Here is a 19,950-nt window from a genome sequence, read left to right on the forward strand (position 1 = left end):
GAAAGTTTTCTATCGAAGATAGTGTGGGGGTGTGAACCTACGGCAGCTTCCCAAAGGATCTTCAATAACAGGCTGTATCTGGAAGTGGTAGTGATGAAGGTACGAGAGCAGGAAAAAATTAGGATAAATCGGAAGAAGTGTACAACATGGTCATCAACGTACCTGATGTCAAAGTGAACCATAATATGTTGGTTGTCATAAGATCTTGGGAAGGGGGGATTGAGGGAAAGGGGATCTCCAAGAGAGTAAAGTAAAGGCATGGTCAGCAATAGGGAGTGGCTGGAAAACAAAAAGAGAATCTAGATCTAGGGGATAAAGGTCTTGTCATAGCCAGAACGTAATCAACCACACAAGCCATGTCAGTGTGAGGAAAGCAAATGCAATTGTTGGTAGTCCACGTGGAAAGGCAAAAACATCATCATTGTAATATAATTACAGATACACCATGCAACTAAGTTGTTCTGATAGATAAGAAGGGAGCATTGTGGCTGGTTACCTTAATGTCTCAAAGATCTCAATGGTTGGAAATTAAACCCATAAAAGGTTTTTAGGTTAGATTGTGGTTTGGAGCAAACAAAATCCCCTAACAACAGTTGGACCAGGTGATGGAGTAACTCTTAAGTTGAGGGGTGTAATAAACAGGCCATGCAATCAGTTTTGGGACAGGGATCAAGTTTCAATATCAGATGTATCTCGCCTCTAAGGAGGGATGAAGATGACAGAATTTGAATTCTCGTTGATCAAACCTTTGTAGAAGACAAAAAAAGGTTTCATTTTCAGCAGATGATCTTGAAAGATGTTGACTGCCTTTTCTTGGAGCTTTTGTTTAAAAGGAAGAGATGTTAATAGTAGGTCAAGTGGTTACCTGTTAAACTTGAGAGGTGATGTAATGAGAGATGATTCGACTTGTATGTGGGTAGTGTATCTCGAGTTCCCAATTATGTATTTGCCACAGCATTTACCAAAAAATGACATTTATTTTATTTTAGTGAATGTTGCATATGAAACGCCATCAAACTCAGCAAACAACTTAACTTCCAGGGCGTTTTTCCACCAGAGTTTGAACTTCTCACCATATATGATGTACAAGCCTCGAAATTTCTACAGTACCATCACAAGAATTATATGCTAAAAATTGCATGTACAAAACCCCCTAGAATCACTTTATCTATAAGGTACAAATTTCTAGCCTTAAGTAAAAGTTCAGTATACTATTGCCAATTTCGTTACTTGATAAACTACACAGGATCTTGTAGACACAATCCCAATAAGAGGGTTTCAATTGCCTTTATTAGAAGGAAGATGATGTCTGTGTTATAGTCTCTCTCCTCCCCCACCCAACCACCCCAGAAAACCAAAAAAACATATACACCCCCGAACTGTATGTCATGTGATTTATTAGGGAATGGATAATGCATAAGTGACTATCCCATTGAAGGCTTTCATGAAAGCATATCACAGATGCCAATGGGAAACAATAGACACTTAACTCCATTAGATTTTCTCTTACTAGAGACACAGTAGACATGATCTAGGACATACAGAAAAAAGCCAGCACAGATAATAATTTAATTCAAAGACTACCTTGATGAGGATGAGTCAACTTTCCCCGCTTGGCAGACACCTCTGCACGATGGTCAGTTGTCATCTTCAATAGAACCTCCTGAAAATTAACAAAAATAAAGTGACCCACATCAATATCTTTAGACAAGAATATTCACCTTAAAGAATGGAATCAATATAATTCAAATACATATCCCTCTTCTGTCACAGCAATACACCAATACTTGTCTCATATAGCATTGAAATAGGAGATAATTCAGAGAAAATAAATAATGAAATTAACTTCTCACCTTCAAAGCTTTGGAGTCATGGCGCTCTGATAATATATCTGTTTCATCTTTTTCCATGCTTTCATGCCCTCTCCTCTCTTGTCTGCATTAGAGTGCACAAAACAGTATAAAACTTTTGAAAATCTCATACAAATAGTTAAGCTTACTGAAAGTTATAGTAATTTATATAGAGTAAATATTTTCTTTTCTTTTCTTGTAAAATGCTTCTTATATTTACATCAAGAGAAAATAAAAAACATAAGTGTGCATACAATGGTATTTCCTCTTCCTAAAAGCAACAAGAACAGCAATAAAATCTTAGCAATGAGCTTTGAAGGAATTCAAAAATTTCTGTCATATCATTATAAGAAATGACATCTTATGTCACAGTCATGTGCAAAGTAGAACCGACCTTTGTTGCTTGATAATCTGTTGTGTTGCTGTCTCCTGGTCATGCCCAGAGATAAGGATGAATCCAAATCAAGCTCAACATCAACTGAAGGAAATCAAAGAAATGTGTTATTCATTCACCAGTGATTACTTTACCTGTTCCCGCAAAACTGCTTCCTGCACTGCATTTTCAATGTTGTCTGCATCCCTAGCATGCAATCTCTTAGTGGAAGCTGTAAATGCATTACCATTTTCAGCAGGAGAAAATGAATTACCATTATCAACAGGAGACATAGAGACTCCTTGAGATATGCCAGAAGCATGTTCTGAAGGCTTTGCATTTTCTTTAGCACTCTGTTCTTCACCTTTATTTTGTTCTGGTTCTGAATCCCAGCGTGATTTTCGTTTATTTTCACGAACTTTTTTCGGTTCACACCTAATGCTTTGTTCCGATACTTTTTCAAGTGTCTGTTTTGCGTTCTGCTGTTGTGGCAACGAGGGTTGATCTTGGAAAGGCTTCTGCAGATCTTGTGACTGTCCATGCTCATTATTTTCTTGCAATTGAGAAGTGATACTTTCCCGCAAAGGATTTGATTGATATTGCACAGTTTGGCTTGACATTTGCTCTGGAGGCACCTGGTTTGTTACCGATTGCTGAGGTGACTGACTTGGTATCTGTCCAACATTCATTGCCCGTGATTTTCCATAAGGAGGAGGTCCACCAGATGCATTTGGTGAATAAGGAGGCATTCCTCCTTGAGACTGCCCTTGCTGCGAAAAATGAGGTGGTTGTCTAGAACTGTATCCAGAAGGATATGATCCGTATCCATTGATAGTATGAGTTGAAGGCAATGAATGGTTAGGCATCTGTTGCCATACTTGAGCTTGAGTGAATGGGCCAAGTTGTGCAGCATCTGCTTGAGGTCGAAACTGAGGTCGGGGAAGACCTGGTCGAACTGGCCCATAAGCAGAATTTGGAGGCTGTCCTGCACTGTTAGGCCAAGGCAATGTTGATGGCTGAAAAGGTGGCTGAGAGCGATTTCCTAGTTGAGTATTTTGGGACTCTGCATTCGGCTGTATTGCAGAAGGAAGCTGTCCTGAATTTGGTTGTAAAGATGGAGGCAAAGGAAGCTGTCCTGAATTTGGTTGTAAAGATGAAGGAGGCAAAGGAAGCTGTCCCGAATTTGGTTGGAAAGATGGAGGAGGTAACTGACTTTGAACTCTTTGCTGCTGTGGAAAAGGTACTGGCTGTGTGGTATTTACTTGGGAATATGACAAGCATGGAGGAAGATTTTGAGAAGATTGTCCTGGAGACCATTGAGAAATTTGTTGTGGATGAGTAATAGGAGCATTGAGAGAAACTGAACATGGTGGGAGTGAAGGAGGAGATAATGTAACTCCAGGAGGAGAAGGCTGTGTGTTATTTTCATCTATTGAAGCACTCATAGAAGAAGACTTGGATGCTGACAGAGCAGTCACGTCTGTTCCCCACTGATTGATGGTATTCTGTTCAAATGAAAGAAGACATTGACGAGCATCAAACAAGTCAAGAGCATTCAAGCAAAACAAATTACAGTCCTGTCCTGACGAGTTGGCCGTAATAAAAAGGAAAAAGCTTTTAACTTTCTATACACTAGGTTCATACTTACCTTTGATTGTAGCTGGTAGCTCTCATATAGAATTTGAAAATTTTCTGCAACATAAATTAAGTCTATCAGTATTTAAACTTCCTTGCCAGGAACCAAAATCATGAATCAAACTTAATAAAAAAAGAAATCTGAGCAACGCTGACTTCTTCTGATAGAACTACATGCGTGTTTTCACATGTTACAGATCTGACACTATATTTGGAAGGAACCAGCTGCATTATTGCTCTAGGAACCAACCTAAAAGCTACATATTTATCTTTAGATACACTGTAGATAAGGCTAAGACTTTGCAGAAGACAGTGACAATACTGCAAAAAAATGGTGTTACAAAACATTCTATAGCGACGCAATATGAAAGTTGGACTAGACATTGAACAGCGCAACCAAAGCTTAAGAGATGTGGTTGTTATTGTGTAAAACCTGAACAATGAGCTGAAGTGTGTTATGAACATAAATATGTATAAAATAAATATAAATAATAATGATAATAATAATCAATATGTCCCAAAGGACATGACACTTTAAGAATGGTCACTCCCACTTAGGTATATATACGGAACCCCAATTGTACTTTGATCATCATATTTTTCTACTATCAATTACTTATATACTATTTCTATATTGTCCACATGGATTTCTTTATATTCCAGACTTTATGAAGTTTGTGTGTGATAACAAACTTTGTTCGTATCATTTGGTATCAGAGCTTCATTGTCTAATCCAGCCATTGGTCACATAAAAAATTTGGGGTCAACCTATTCTCAAGGTCATTGACCACATTTAGGCTTTTGGCAATTGAAGACCATTGCCAAAGAGCGATCCCTCCAAAGTAAATCTTTGTTCTTTCAGGAATCTTGTTTCTTGAACGTCTGCTTGAATGATGAGTATGTTAACCACAATGCTCAATCAAAACATTGATCTTTCACATGGCCAACCCGATCACAACATTGGCATTTGACAAATAGACTTAGTGGTTGTGGAAGAGGTGCAAGTGCAGATGAACCATCCTAAAGAAACCCATCACTCTGAAATTGGATGGGTTTAGAATAGTCTGGAATGTGAAAGGACACATCCTTTTCATATCTGAGACCAGTTATGTTCTTGTTGTTGATAAGTTTTTACCAAGGCCTGATGATGGGCTTGGGAAGTACAAGCTGAACCTCTGCATCTTCATGTAAATCTGCTCCTGAAATGGCCTCACTGATCTGATCAGTTTCTGCCATCTGGCTATTGATGGGAGTCAACTTCAAACAAGGAATTGTTCTGAACAAAAACCAGTTCAAAATGATAACTCTTCTATTGTAGCTCATCTTGTTGTAGTTGTGACTCAAGTTGGAAAATCTTTATCTTCTCTTGTGCATGTTGTAGACAGATTTTAATATCAGCAAGAGTGGCTTTAATGATTTTGACCATGTTGTCAGCAGCAGACAAGTTAGAGTGTTCAATAACTTTACTAATCCATCAAGTCTAGCCATTATTTTAAAAAGAAGTAAATGAAGGGTGTCAGCTTCAACTGAAAATGCACCCATTTATAATGCAATTCAGTTAGTAAGCTTACCAACAAAGATTGATAGCTTCCAATACAAGAGACAAATCTTCTCTACCATATGCCAGGATCACCCCAATTGCTTTAGTAGCTCCAAACACTTCAGATAAAAACAATGCCAAATGAATGAGAAAGATTATGATCATGGGCTACAAATTCCAAACTACTCCCTAGTGAAGGCAACAGTTGCTACAATTCATCCTAAACCCAGCCTCAAAAGGCAAAGGCTTACAGAGTAACTCCCAGATTGTGGCAAACAATAATGCATGTAATTTGTACAAAACATGCAACACCAGTTTAAAAGAGTTTCCAACATTAAACTATCCAGAAAATCTAACCATGTTAAGGTACGACTCGCTCAACAGGCTCATTAAAAAATCACCTGCACTAATCATTTACTTTCTTGACTTCTTTTAAAAAGTTGTTGCCCAAGAGATCTCCACGTTTTAGTTTGCTGCACAGATATATTGATTCTCCAAAGAACATAGGCAGTCATACTCACGACGCTTGGAATTGAGTGCATGTAGCACACTAAATTCTCAGCCTTGAAATGGCACGAACCCAACGCAATGAAGGTGTCTTAGTAGGCAGATTTGTGATTTTTTCACTGGAAAAAAAAAATGAAAATCTATGATCCGGATTTAAGCAGGAATGCAATAAAATACAGAGATAACCATAAAGACAGATATGCAGCGGAAATAATACCTCAATTCATTACTGTAAAATACTGAAATATGCTTACAAACAGAAATGGAAATAAACCAGCTAGGGCGATGGTAGCTTATCTCTGAGAAGAGATGTGGTGGCTACATGCCTCTGAACTGTCTTACAATGAGGCTCGAAGGCCTATTTATTGTTGAGAAACAATGGAAAACCCTTCACATTCCAAAACCTAACCCTAGAAGATGAAACGCCAAATTGTGGGCCCCATTTTTGGGTAAGTTGGTACATCAACTTCTCGGGGTCACGAATTGGTCGTACTATCTCCGTTTGACGTGCATGATAGCCCGTTGGAAAGATCTCTCCGAGGACTACGACGGAAAAGACGATTTTTATCAAAAAAATCACTGGCGGTAGATTTCCCAAAAAACGTCGTTTAGGGCCTCAAAACGGCTTCGGAAGTTTAGGACCCGAAAAATTGCTAAAAATAGTAAACTGTGCTATAATTAAGGAAACTGAAAAAAATTGTAAGAAGCACTAGAGGGGATCCAAGTGGAATTAGCGGGTGGCCACCAATATCCACCTGGATCATTCCTCCCCCCTTAGGAAGCAATGGTCCCCATTGCGTTGAGTTCCTCCATGAGATGAGGGAACTTCTGCTGCACTTGGTCCCTGGTGAGCCACTTGCCCTGGTGAAGGAGTTGTCCTGCTTTGACAACTCGATACAATTGGATATTCTGCTGGCGAGTGTGCTTGATCTATGTGTCCATGATTCGATCAGTTGCAACTTGTTCCATGCAAGCTGGATTTAACTCTGTGGGTGTGAGTTGTTCTGCAATGTCGGACGTGTCTAGTAATGGTGGAAAGTATGGCCGAAGGCAGTCGACATTGAACACCGGGTGCAGGCCAAGGAATGGGGGAATGCTGAGCTCAAATGCATTGTCTCCCACAGCCTTGGTAATGGTGTAAGGGCAATATCGGAGTGCTCTGAGTTTCCGATAGGCTCTGGTAAGGCGTTCCTTTTGCAAATGCAACCAGACTTTGTCGCCCACTTGAAACTTGTGTGGAACCCGATGTTGATCATGTCGCTGCTTGTACTTGGCATTTGATTTCTCCAGAATGTCATGGACCTGCTGGCGAATATGTTGGATGTGCTCAATGAAGCTGTTTGCCTTATCTGTTTCGGACTGGACATGAGCAGAATCTGCGTGAGTAGCTGCAAATGGCATGGCCACATCGATGGGACATAGTGGCTGGAATCCCAATCCCACCTGGAAAGGGATGTGGCCAGTCGAGCTGTGGAGAGCCCGGTTGTAGCTGTGCTGAACATAGCGGAGGCTCTCGTCCCATGTGCGTGGATGCTTTGAGTTGTACATGCGCAGAATGTGTACGATCATCCTGTTGACGACCTCAGTCTGGCCATCAGTTTGAGGATGGAAGGCTGTGGACTTAGTGAGTTTGGTGTCCAACATCGACCAGAGGCTAGACCAAAATGTACTGAGGAACCTGCTGTCCCGATCTGAAATGACAGACTGTGGGATCCCAAAGTGTACCCATACTCGTTCAAAGAAGAGTTTAGCAGTGGCTTCTACTGTGATATTCTTCTTGCAGGCCGCCATAATGGCCATCTTCGAGAACCTGTCGACGACCACAAAAACACAGTCATTTCCATGCCTAGTGGAAGGGAGGCCTGACATGTAATCCATGGAGATGGATTCCCAAGGTCGACTAGGGGTAGGCAGCGGGGTATAGAGGCCTTGCTTCTTGATGGTCGGTTTAGCAATGGCGCAAGCAATGCATGATCTGATGTACTTCCCAACATCCTGTCGAAGATTCGGCCAATAGAAATATTTCTGCAGTACTGCCACGGTTTTTTCGACCCCAAAATGCCCAACGGCCCGACTGTAGTGTGCTTCCCAGATCATCTTGGCACACTCACTTGAAGGAACACAAAGGTGACCCAGGTGGCATAACAGGTCGTCCTGGAGGTGAAAATCTGGAACACGCTGACCCTCCAAGAGTGTCTAGTATGTGTGGCCGAATTCCGGGTCGCTTTTGTAGAGCAGTGGCCAATCAGAAGTCTCATGCCCACAAGAGTTGAGCACGGTGGTTAACGCCATGATCGGTGGTCGACTGAGGCAATCTGCAACATTATTGGTGCTGCCCTTCTTATACTTGATATTCAAATGGAACTGTTGCAGATATGTGGACCACTTCTGATGGCGATCATTCTGCAATTTCCCTTGGGTCTGTATGAACTGTAGGGGTCGGTGGTCCGTGTGGATGACCGTTTCCTTCCCCAAAATGTAATGCTTCCATTGTCGGCAGGCCTGCACAATGGAATACATCTCTTTGTCATAAGTGGGATACTTCCGGACTGTGTCTGAAAGTGTCTCACTGTGATATGCCACTGGATGCCCATGTTGAGTAAAGACTGCCCCAATAGCATAGTCAGAGGCATCTGTCTCGACCTCAAATGGTTGTTGCAAGTCTGGTAATGCAAGAACTGGTGTTGTGCAGAGTTGATCTTTCAACTTTGTGAATGCCTTCTGTTGAGATTCAGACCAAAAAAAATTTGCTTTCGCTCCTCCCTTGGTGACCTGACTCAAGGGCCAAGTGATATGAGAAAATCCCAACACGAACCTGCGATAGAAGTTGGCAAGGCCTAGAAAGCTGCGAAGCTCTGTCAGAGTGGTTGGAGATGGCCAATCCCGAATGACTTGGATCTTGGCTGGATCCACATGCACCCCCCGTTCATCAATAATGTATCCCAGATACTGAACCTGGGTCATGCCAAAAGTGCATTTCTCCAAATTGGCACATAACTTGTGTTGTCGCAGTGTTTGGAGAACCTGTCGGATGTGGTGGAGGTGCTCTTCCCAAGTCTTGCTAAAGATCAAGATGTCATCCAAGTATACCACTACAAATGAGTTGGTGAATGGCTGCAAGATGTCGTCCATTAGCCTCATGAAGGTTGCAGGAGCATTCGTCAATCCGAAAGGCATAACCAACCATTCGAAAAGGCCCTCCTTGGCTTTGAAGGCAGTCTTCCACACATCGGAGGGTTCGATTGGTACCTGGTGGTATCCTGACTTCAAATCAATGTTCCACCAAGGTTCCGAGACGAGGGGGCGAGGGAGCGAGGGGGCGCGGGAGCGGCCTATGCAAAAGCTCCCTACCATTTTTTAGGAAACGTGGGGGAGCGTCAGGGTCTTAAAAATTTATAAATATAAAATATAATTTATTAATTGAGTCCACTATCACAATTTGGGTTGAATTGAAAAGCTGCAAAGCATGATCATTGATATGAATTCCTGGAGCAAGAAAGCAATAAATTTGAAAATTTACACAATCCTTCTTAGAAGAAAACTTAAACAAAGAGAGAACTGTCCTTCTTAGAAGAAAACTTAAACATAGAGAGAACTCAGAATTATAGTGGATTATGTATAATGATTTTGAGAAACTGGACTTCTAAGTTCTTGACATATTAGTTAGGCAGGCCGTAGATTTTCAACTGATAATATTAATATATGAATAGCCTATTTGGCAATGCTTCCATAGGACTAACCCATAGGTCTGATATACCTTCACAATTCTATTTTAGATACTGCTAACCTAGAGAAAAAGTCTAAAAGAAATCATTTTTGGAACTTGGACTAAACGGAACTTGGATGCTTTTTCCACAGGTAAAGACCATAGGCCTAATATAGTAATAGGCTGACTGTCTATTGTTTATTCAGTTCCCAGGTAACCATTGCGACAGCCATAACCTTGTGCCATAGATTTTTCCATCGGCAATCTCATGCAAAAAATGATAGACACGTAAGTGGAAGTTACTTTCTTCTTTTCATGTTGTTAGACTGCTTAGTTAGTTTCCATTTTACAGATCCTGCTGGTTTCTTTCTTTGAGCGAACGTTTATTGAACCCTTTAAGTTCTCATGGGATCAAAATTAGATGTCAAGGCAGAATTTTGAGAAATCATATAGGAAAGTAGTTGGGTGGCTGGTGGAATATTAACATTCTGTATTTTAATCAGGTCTTATTATATCAACAATATTATATTTCAGTTAGGTCTCATCAACACAACGCATGGTAGTCGAGGAGGCAGTCTTTTAAGTTTTTACAAGTCGGAATTTTCACCCATTCTTGTGGTTAATTGGTTCCTGGAAACAAAATAGTCAGATCCACTTTTCAGAACATGTGACAATAGGCTCTTTTCCTAAACCTACTATCACCATGAACGGGAAGAGCCCATATTGAACCGATTCAAGGTCTTGGTTTTCCTAGCTTGCACTTTCAACAAATTGTATTAATTCACTGACTTTTTTTAGGTAATTTACCTTTTGTATACAATTCCTAATACAATCAATAATGATACAGGCACTGTTTTTTAAAATCCGAACAGTGAAATCCAACGCTGTGAGTGGAGCACTCAGCGAACTTGCAAAGGCTGTGAGTGTGTTGTTCATGGTTCAAGGTGTCGTTTTTATAGCATGAAACAACGATTTTCCAAAACCCTGAACGTTAATTAACTCTTAATTAAAGATTAAGTTCAACATTTAGTTAATTAAAATGGTTTTTAATGCATTAAAGGTGTGCCACGTCCCCCCTCGTCCCCCCACGTCCCCTCTCGTCCCCCCACGCCCCCCCACGTCCCCTCTCGTCCCCCCACGCCCCCTCACGTCCCCCCACGTCCCCCTTTTTGGAAACGCCCCCTCAGGGAAGGGAAACGTTTCCTTGGCACGTCCCCCGAGTTTCCTCCATTTTGGGAGCGTGGGGAAACGTCCCCTACTCGTCCCCAAGTCCCCGGAGCGCGGGGGTGCGAGGAAACTAGACCCCTAGGGGGGGGGCAAGTCCCCGTGGAACACTGCTTCAAATCGATCTTGCTGAAATATTTTGCCCCCTTTAGTTGGTCCAGGAGGTCATCAATCCGTGGGATTGGGTACCTATTACGGACAGTGATCTTGTTCAACGCCCGATAGTCAATACAGAGTCTCCAAGTCCCATCCTTCTTTTGTACCAGCACGATCGGGCTCCCACAGGGCGACGAACTCAGACGGATGTGACCTTTTTGCAGTAGCTCCTGAATCTGCCTCTTGATTTCATCGTTCTCCAAAACAGAGCGCCGATAGATTGGTCCATTGGGCAGCGGCGAACCTGGGGTCAGATCAATGGAGTGCTTGACCTGACAGTGTAGAGGAACCCCTGCGGGGGAGGTGAAGATGTCCTCATACTCCTCCACGACCTTGTCCATCTGTAGTTGTCGTGCGGAGGGGCCCTATCTGGAGGTCGTGGCCACCGTCTTCTTCTTTTCTTGAGGGCGTATCATCAGGAAAACAAACTTCCCGGTTTTGGAAATGAGCTTACTGCATTGTTTTGCAGTAACCAAAGAGATGGCGGTAGGCGGTGCTACCTCTGGTATCCTGTACAGCTTATTTCCCAAAGTAACAATAACAGCACGGGGCCTTGATTCATACACAGCATGTCGCTTCCACAAGTATGGTTGTCCTAATAACACATCACAAACTTCAAGGGGGGCAATGTCACACAATACCTCATCCGTGAAGGGCTTGATGTTGTATGGAAGGCGACACTGTTGGCTCACGCGAAGATCTCGTCCTTGGTGCAGCCACCCAATGGTGTATGGTTGTGGATGTGCTGTGGTCGGTAAGCCCAGCTGTTTCACGACCTCTGCCGAAATGAGGTTCTTTTGGCTCCCGCTGTCGACAATGAACTGTAGCGGGGAGCCCTTTACCCACATCTGGGAGTGGAAGAGACGCTCCTCCTCCTCTGGATCTTCAGGTTCCTCCTTCTGGATCTTCGTGGTGGCAACGGTGGCGTTGGGCTCCGCATCGATAATCTGCTTCCCTTTTTCATTCCCCTTATCAGGTTCTGACTCAGAGTCAGAACATGCATCTAATTCTGAAACCTTTAGCTCGGCCACCAGTGACTGCTTGGCCCGACACTCACTTGTGTTGTGAGTGGAGCTCTTATGGAACTCACACCACTTTCCGGTGTCCTTTTTCATCTTCGCGGCGATGTTCTTTGCCTGCAGCTTTGGCGGGTTGTCTTGGGCTGTCCCACCTTGGCTTTGTCCTTTGTTCTGCGGTTTGGGGGCACCTTTCCCTTGTTTCGGATTCGCAGACCCAAAGTCTCGCTTCTTCTGTTTAAACTTTTGCTCGACCTTGACGGCATAACGGTATGCCATGCCGAGCGAGGAGATGTTCAGGAATTCTATTTCTTTTTGGATGTACTTGTGCAAGTAGCCACGGTATTTGAGTACCAAATGCTGCTCTGTATCCTTGATACCCAACTTTGTGCGAAGGGTATGGAAAATATTGGTAAACTCTGGTACGTCTTGGTCCCTTCCCTGCCGTAGCGTGGTCCACTTTACGTATTGATCCTCATAGCTTCCGACAGGGTAGTACTGCTCCTTGATGGCATCTCGGAATGAATCCCAAGTCGGTGCGACTGAAAATAGTGAGCTTGTACTTTCATCCTTCTGCTCGCAATAGGTTTCCCACCAATCCTTGACGTGGGGGGCTGCTTTGAGAAGAGCGAAAATAATCTTTTCCCGACTGGAAAAATCATGAACAGAAAAATAACCCTCTAGCACATTTAACCATTTATCGACGGCATCTACGTCTATCTGACCCTCGAATATGGGGATTTCAAAATTAACTTGTACCTTAAATGGTGTGGCGTTTCCAGAGTTGCTGTTGGAAGCCGATGCGTCGCCCCTGGGTAGCCGCTGAAGGATTTGGGCAAAGTTGCCCATCGCGTTCCTTTGTCGCTCGAGGGCTTCTTCGAGCAAGATTTTGATAGGATCTCCTGCCCCCTCGTCTTTCTTTTCATCCGCCATGGGAGGCCATCAAGATTTGAGAGGCTGGTCTTGCAAAGGTTCGACCAGTTCAAGCCCTAACTCCTTATATCCCGACCTCGTTGGGGACATGCAAAGAAAAGCAGACCGCTCTGATACCACTGATCCCGATTTAAGCAGGAATGCAATAAAATACAGAGATAACCATAAAGACAGATATGCAGCGGAAATAATACCTCAATTCATTACTGTAAAATACTGAAATATGCTTACAAACAGAAATGGAAATAAACCAGCTAGGGCGATGGTAGCTTATCTCTGAGAAGAGATGTGGTGGCTACATGCCTCTGAACTGTCTTACAATGAGGCTCGAAAGCCTATTTATTGTTGAGAAACAATGGAAAACCCTTCACATTCCAAAACCTAACCCTAGAAGATGAAACGCCAAATTGTGGGCCCCATTTTTGGGTAAGTTGGTACATCAACTTCCCGGGGTCACGAATTGGTCGTACTATCTCCGTTTGACGTGCATGATAGCCCGTTGGAAAGATCTCTCCGAGGACTACGACGGAAAAGACGATTTTTATCAGAAAAATCGCTGGCGGTAGATTTCCCAAAAAACGTCGTTTAGGGCCTCAAAAAAACGTCGTTTAGGGCCTCAAAACGGCTCCGGAAGTTTAGGACCCGAAAAACTGCTAAAAATAGTAAACTGTGCTATAATTAAGGAAACTGAAAAAAACTGTAAGAAGCAATAGAGGGGATCCAAGTGGAATTAGCAGGTGGCCACCAATATCCACCTGGATCAATCTACCACACAAGAGATTACCAGAGATTCATATTTCCCTTTTCCAATCAGATGTATAGAGCTATAGAAGCAGAGAAGTACGCAAATGGTACCAATCAAGCACTTTATGCAGCGCTTTCGACCATTACACTGTTATGATGTACATGCTGCGGCCTATGGAACAGGTGATCAACAAGGCCAGGTTCACAGATTTGGGCACAGGCAGTGCTGCCACAACAATGGCATAAGCCAAGCAGTTCTGCGGATTGCTTGCAAACTCGTGAATCTTGTCGATTTCAAAAAAGATGATAAAGGAGATTTTAGCCTCATTGATAACAGAAGGCTCAAATCCCCTTTTTAAGCAATCAGTTTGTGTGCTTGGATGCAAATTGATGCATTGCAATATGTTGGCCTTTTAAATGGCTTTCATACAGGCTATTTTATGCTCTCCATGGAATCATTTACTGGTGAAATTGGACTTGGAAATATTATGTTCACTCTGGAAATGAAATCAATTGGATCTGGTCCTCTATTTCCTGCCTTTCCCTCTTAGGAATAATAGGGAAAGGCTCTAGCTCATACCAACCTATAAGAATAATAGACAGTAATAACCAGTAAGGCGCACTTCACATTCACGGGAACCTTGGGTTTGAGACTCTGTCATATCTCCCTCGACTGAACACTGAGCAGCTAGTGAAATAGGTGGATAAATCGTGTGTAAAGCGTTGCAGAGACTCCTTCACTTGATTGCTAAAAGCCACAACGATGCTGACAAGCAGTCTTCTGGAGTCATTCGTCTTGGGGAACTCTACATTAGATTCCTTTGGCCTATTGCTAATCGTAACCAATCCTGTCACCAATGTTGCAGACTGGAAAAATGAAAAGATGTCTAGGCAAGAAGTCAAATCATTCTCACTACATTGTGGACCTGCAAAACATCTACCCACAACAAAACCTGGATCCCAACATGGCCACCTTCAATGATGTCCTTTGTTCCGCAAAATAATGTGCCAGAGATTGATTCAACAACAATAGGGACCAGACAAGAAAACCAGTGCAAACTTTGATAGGGTTAGAAAGGCAGATTTGACTAACAGAGAGGCCAGGAGAACCGACAAAGCACCGACATGACAGGATAACAAGAATCAGTTTCTATACACAGGTTTGGTGAGCAGGGAGAGCACCAGGTACGTACGGAGCATTACCAGTGAAATGGGCAGCACACTTGTGAGGAAAACAGTCAAGTCAAACAGGAAACCGCATAATGCAAGAGCATCCAGTTTGAGGAAGACCGCACAACTAGTGGTTGGAAGGCCACAGACCGTGGCTCTGATACCATGTTAAACACAAATAAAAGGTAATAAACAGAATTTAGATACACTCATGTGATTGCATTCTATTCACAAGATGTATGTATTAATATGTAGTTTTCTGACCCTTGGTTTTCATCTTCCAAGGGGTTGCTTGGACTTCATGACTGTTGGAATTCCTCCACACCAACCCTAACAGATTAGGTGTCCAACATTCTTGTAATTAAAAATCTGTTAGGTGTCCAACATTCTTGTAATTAAAAAAAAAAAAAAGTAAAAAGAAAAAATTCCTGCAACAAATTATAGGATTGTGGAAAAAAACATTCATATAGGTTCTACATTATTGTTCAAAAAAGTACATGTGAAAGTAAAAATAGAATTTTCCAAATATCTTTAAAACTACACGTAAGAAAAGGAAGATTACATAAGATAATTGTGATTCCTCATTAATTTCCACTGGTGGTTTACAAGCTTGTGGTTTTAGCAACCCATGGTAATTGCCCATGGTACTTGAAAGGTAAGAAAAAACAGAATAAATATAAATATCTCTTTACGTGATAAGTTATAACTTTTTATGTGGAGGAAATCATCCAAGGAGTTAAAGTCATGTTAGTGGATATATATTTAAAAGTGGAAAGAAATTAATGTACATATAAGGGCATTAGTTACAAAAAAAAGACATTGGAAATTAATGTATATATAAGGGCATTAGTTACAAAAAAAGACATTAGTGAAGAAGTTCTAATTTAAAATCAAAGAGCTTAAAAATTGTAATATTATTACAAGAATATTAAGTTGGGGAAAGAAAAGACATTCGTCATTATTTAAGTTTTGAAGTGCAAAAAGGTGTGTTAGTTTTTGAAAATTCAACAATCTGATTTACAGTTTACTAAATTTTTATACCCAAAAATGCAAAACTAAAGATGCAGAACTGAAATTTAAATTTGCAAACACTACCGGGTTTCTAACCATATAGCATGCACAGTAAAAAAATAAAAACTGAAGACAAACACACCATAAAATAATAGACACCAAAAATACCCAGGAAACCCCAACTCCGGGGAAAACCTACAAACTTGTGTTCTTATTCGCTTCAGCAAATTCTGAGATAAAATTACAGTTGGGTAAAACCCCTTTCAACAAATTCTTCTTGCTGTACAGTACCCTCACTCAGCTCGACTTGACCCTGAGAGGTCTCAGCCAGTATGGCTGAGGTTGCACAGCATATGGCAAGCTGCGTTGGCCGTACGATACAGCTGAGATGAACTCGGCCTCCCTCCTGCGCCCTTTCAGAGTGACTCGGCCTTGCTAATTAGCTGAGATTCAGGCCGTACGGCCCTCTTCCTTGCCCTCTTGAACGCTGAAACACTTCAACTGACTGCTGACTTGCTGAACCGACTTCCTCTTGACGACTGGTCTGAACAAAAGTGGTGTCATTCAATCTGATCTTTAACTCAGCCTTGTTTCCTCTTTATAAGGTGACTTAATCCTTCCAGAAGGATCCAAGAGCTGAGATTTACCCTTACTCCTTGAAGATCAATGGCCACGATCTAATCTTATGTTAACTTTGCACCTTTTACTTTTTACAAAGTCTAACATTAGAAAATAATTGAATTTTAATTAATTCTGGTTGAGTGAACTGATCTGAGGTTTCTGCATGTCCTGACACCTGGGCAAGTGCACGATCACCTCTTGCTCTACTCATTTCAACACTCCCTCATAGAGAGGAAGGTGTTATGCACTACTCACAACTTGTATCTGAAGTAGACAAACTTCCCTTTGATTAATGCCTTGGTCAAAATGTTTGCAACTTGCTCTTCTGTCAGGATGTACTGGAGTCTAACTGTACCTTTCTGAACACAGTCTCTGATGTGGTGATACCGGATGTCAATATTTTGAACGATCGTGAAACATTGGTTTTCCATCGAGCTTGATGCAACTCTAGTGATCACAGTGGATCATTGTAGGCTCTAGCTCCTACCCAAATAATCCTACAAGAAACTTCCTTATCCAAATTGCCTCGCATGCTACAAGACTGCCAACTATATACTTGGCCTCTTTGAGTTCAATACAACTGATCTCTACTTCTTGTTGAACCAGGAAACAATTGTTGATCCAACACTGAAGACACTACCCGAAGTGATCTTCCTATATGTGGGGCTACCTATTGAATTTTCCTTGGGCCCTAGATCTAGTCTATAGCTAACCAAGCATACAAACACACTAGGAACCCCAACTTACAAGCACTTTGCACAGCGGAAATCTATAGCAATGAAATCAATAAAGTACATAGAGATATTTGGCCCAAATCTCGACCTTTATTAATCCATCACTAAAGAATCATTAGGGCTCTCGTACCAGGGATCATGGCCCTTTAGACCACTGGTACAGCTTGAGGTCAGATCCCTTTTGACCTTCAAACTACCCAAAACAACAAGAACAAAATACATGACTTACTTGCTGATGTAACCAACCCTTTCATTCTTTATTGCCCTTGATGTACCCAGTTGTCCTTTGCCTCCTTCACACAGTGATATGGCTCCTTGCAGGGATTCAATTGTTGAGTTGAGGTTTCTGTGATCCATATCAAGTTTAAGAGAAATTCTTCGGCGTAAATCACAAGATAAATCATTTGTCGACGCGTTTCGAACCAACAAGTGTGGTTCATCGTCATGACAAGTTGAAGAAACAGATCCAGCTTAGCATGTTAAATAGTGTGAGCAGAGACTCCAAAAGCTATCCTGACTAACGGCTAATTTTGACTTTAGGACCAGAGTCAAGATTTAATGGAAATTAGTTAAATTATGTGAATATATAACAATATAAAATAATTTAAAAAATGTTAAAGGTTAGTTAGAAAGTTATTAAAAATTATAATTTGTTATTTAAATGGGACTTAAAGTATAAATTATATATATATATATATATATAAAGAAATATATACAAAGGTTAGTTAGAAAATTATTGGAATAATAAAATTGAAATATACATAAAAATAATAATATATAAAGTTTAATTACCAAAGTTATAAAAGGTAAAAAGATTTTATTTCATTTTAATAAATAAATTCAAATATATATATATAGATATATATATATAAAATAATAATAATAAAATAAATAAATAAATAAAAATAATAATAATAACGAAAATTAAATGAATAATAAATTAAGCGAGCAACAAAAAAATAATAATAATAATAAATAAATATAATTAATTAATTAAAATAAATAAAACAAGTGAGCGAAGAAAAAAAAAAAAAAAAACCTAATTTAACTAATTTCCATTAAATCTTGACTCTGGTCATAAAGTCAAAATTAGTCGTTAGTCAGGATAGCCTTTGGAGTCTCTGCTCACACTATTTAACATGCTAAGCTAGATCTGTTTCTTCAACTTGTCCTGACGATGAACCACACTTGTTGGTTCGAAACGCGTCGACAAATGATTTATCTTGTGATTTACGCCGAAGAATTTCTCTTAAACTTGATATGGCTCCTTTCAGAACTCTCTCCAACCAACTACTCACAATGCATTTAATCCTTCAAATACATTGCATATATCAGCGTCAACCACTTCGACTAGTCACAGTAAATTCATCCTTCAATTCAATGTATATATAAGCCTTTGTCCTTGTTGTTCAAGGCTTCAAGTAACACACTCAGCAACCCTCCTTTTCTCAGAACAGCAGTCCTAGCCTCATTCACTGGCCACCCACAGGCTTGGGATACCAAACTGAGGTCACTCAACTGCTACAAAGTCCTCCTAAGCCCTTCAACCCCCTTTCCTTTATCTTTGACCTCCTTGGACAAGCCTTGGACTAGTCTTCCAGGCAACCTAAGGCCTTTCGGCCCTGTTTCCAGTGTGTTGAGCTATTTCGGTCCTGTACTAAGGCTTTTGCACAGGCTCCACAATGGACAAAACTCGGGCTTAACACAAATTCCTCCAATAGAACCTCATGGCAGCCTTCCTTTAATCAACCAACGGACAAAACACAACTCGGGTAGCCTTATTTTGATCCTTCAGCAAATAGACAAGCAACACGGCCTCTTTCTCTAACTCAGAAATCTTAGGATAGACGTAACTCGTCACTCTTTGAAGGTTTGCGGCCCTCCTTTCTTAGCTTGATGTTCTTCTCAAGAATGGTTGTTATAATTTAGTTTTGTTCTCACTCATGGGTACCCTTCTAACTTGCCCTCAACCCTCTACTGCACTTTTGTTCATAATGGTTGAGGCACTCAACCTCCTTCAAAGACTACAGCAGCATGGCACGGATCTTCCTCGTTGACCTTAGACTAGGCCCTAAACCAAGGTCATCTTGATCGCCAACCCTCCAAAACTCCAACTCTCTTGTTGCTCATCTGATCTTTGACTTGGCCTCATAGAACAAAAGATACACTTGTTGCAATCTCCTCTCGAGGGCAAATCTCAACCTCCATGAGCAGAACTCGACCCTCCACTAGGGCACTCCTTGCACAAGTTAAGTCACATCTCTCTTGTGCATAATGAGCCTCTCTTTTGGCTCTATTTATATTTTTCTCTTGGAACATTTAGGAAAACTCTATATCTTTAGGGTTTTAGCTTCTCAACCCATTAACAATAAATTAGAATAATCAATTAATTGACTTGGGTACAAAACCACACCTTTGGATCAAAACCCCAACCACTTGGGTAACTCGCCCAACAAACTTCTTTTGGTGGGTTTTCCCTTCTCGGAAATACCTTCTGAGCTACCCAAAATTCCAACATTGCCTGCCTAGTCTACATCTGTGAAGCCCTCCAACTGCACTCCATCCACTTGTGTATACTGCAGTCCAAACTCAATGGTGCCTCTAAGATACCTCAAAACGTGTTTTGTAGCAACCCAATGAACTTTCTTGGGCTCAACCGTGAACTAGTTAAGAGTTTTTACTACAAAACAAATGTGAGGTCATGTGTTCACCAAGTACATAAGCGACCCA

General features: G+C 41.2%; 1 protein-coding gene across 2 annotated transcripts in view; it reads right to left on the reverse strand.

Annotated features, from left to right (window-relative positions):
• Positions 1–19,950, reverse strand: part of LOC149201616 (uncharacterized) — a 159,568-nt gene that overhangs the window by 103,777 nt on the left and 35,841 nt on the right. Inside the window, exons 2-7 of one of the 2 annotated variants that reach the window (XM_089402966.1) lie at positions 5,430–5,517; positions 3,872–3,915; positions 2,379–3,728; positions 2,245–2,279; positions 1,854–1,935; positions 1,585–1,663 (exon numbers count right to left, since the gene is read on the reverse strand). In XM_089402966.1, coding sequence (XP_089259092.1) covers positions 1,585–1,663; positions 1,854–1,935; positions 2,245–2,279; positions 2,379–3,728; positions 3,872–3,915; positions 5,430–5,478 — 1,639 coding nt within the window. In that variant the 5' untranslated portion in view covers positions 5,479–5,517. The remainder of the gene's footprint in view (positions 1–1,584; positions 1,664–1,853; positions 1,936–2,244; positions 2,280–2,378; positions 3,729–3,871; positions 3,916–5,429; positions 5,518–19,950) is intronic. The other variant, XM_089402967.1, reaches the window with a different exon arrangement.

Source organism: Pinus tabuliformis, chromosome 2_1 (assembly GCF_031772625.1).
Source record: "Pinus tabuliformis cultivar Carrire ecotype Pingquan chromosome 2_1, CPIR1, whole genome shotgun sequence".
NCBI classification, from domain to species: Eukaryota; Viridiplantae; Streptophyta; class Pinopsida; order Pinales; family Pinaceae; genus Pinus; species Pinus tabuliformis.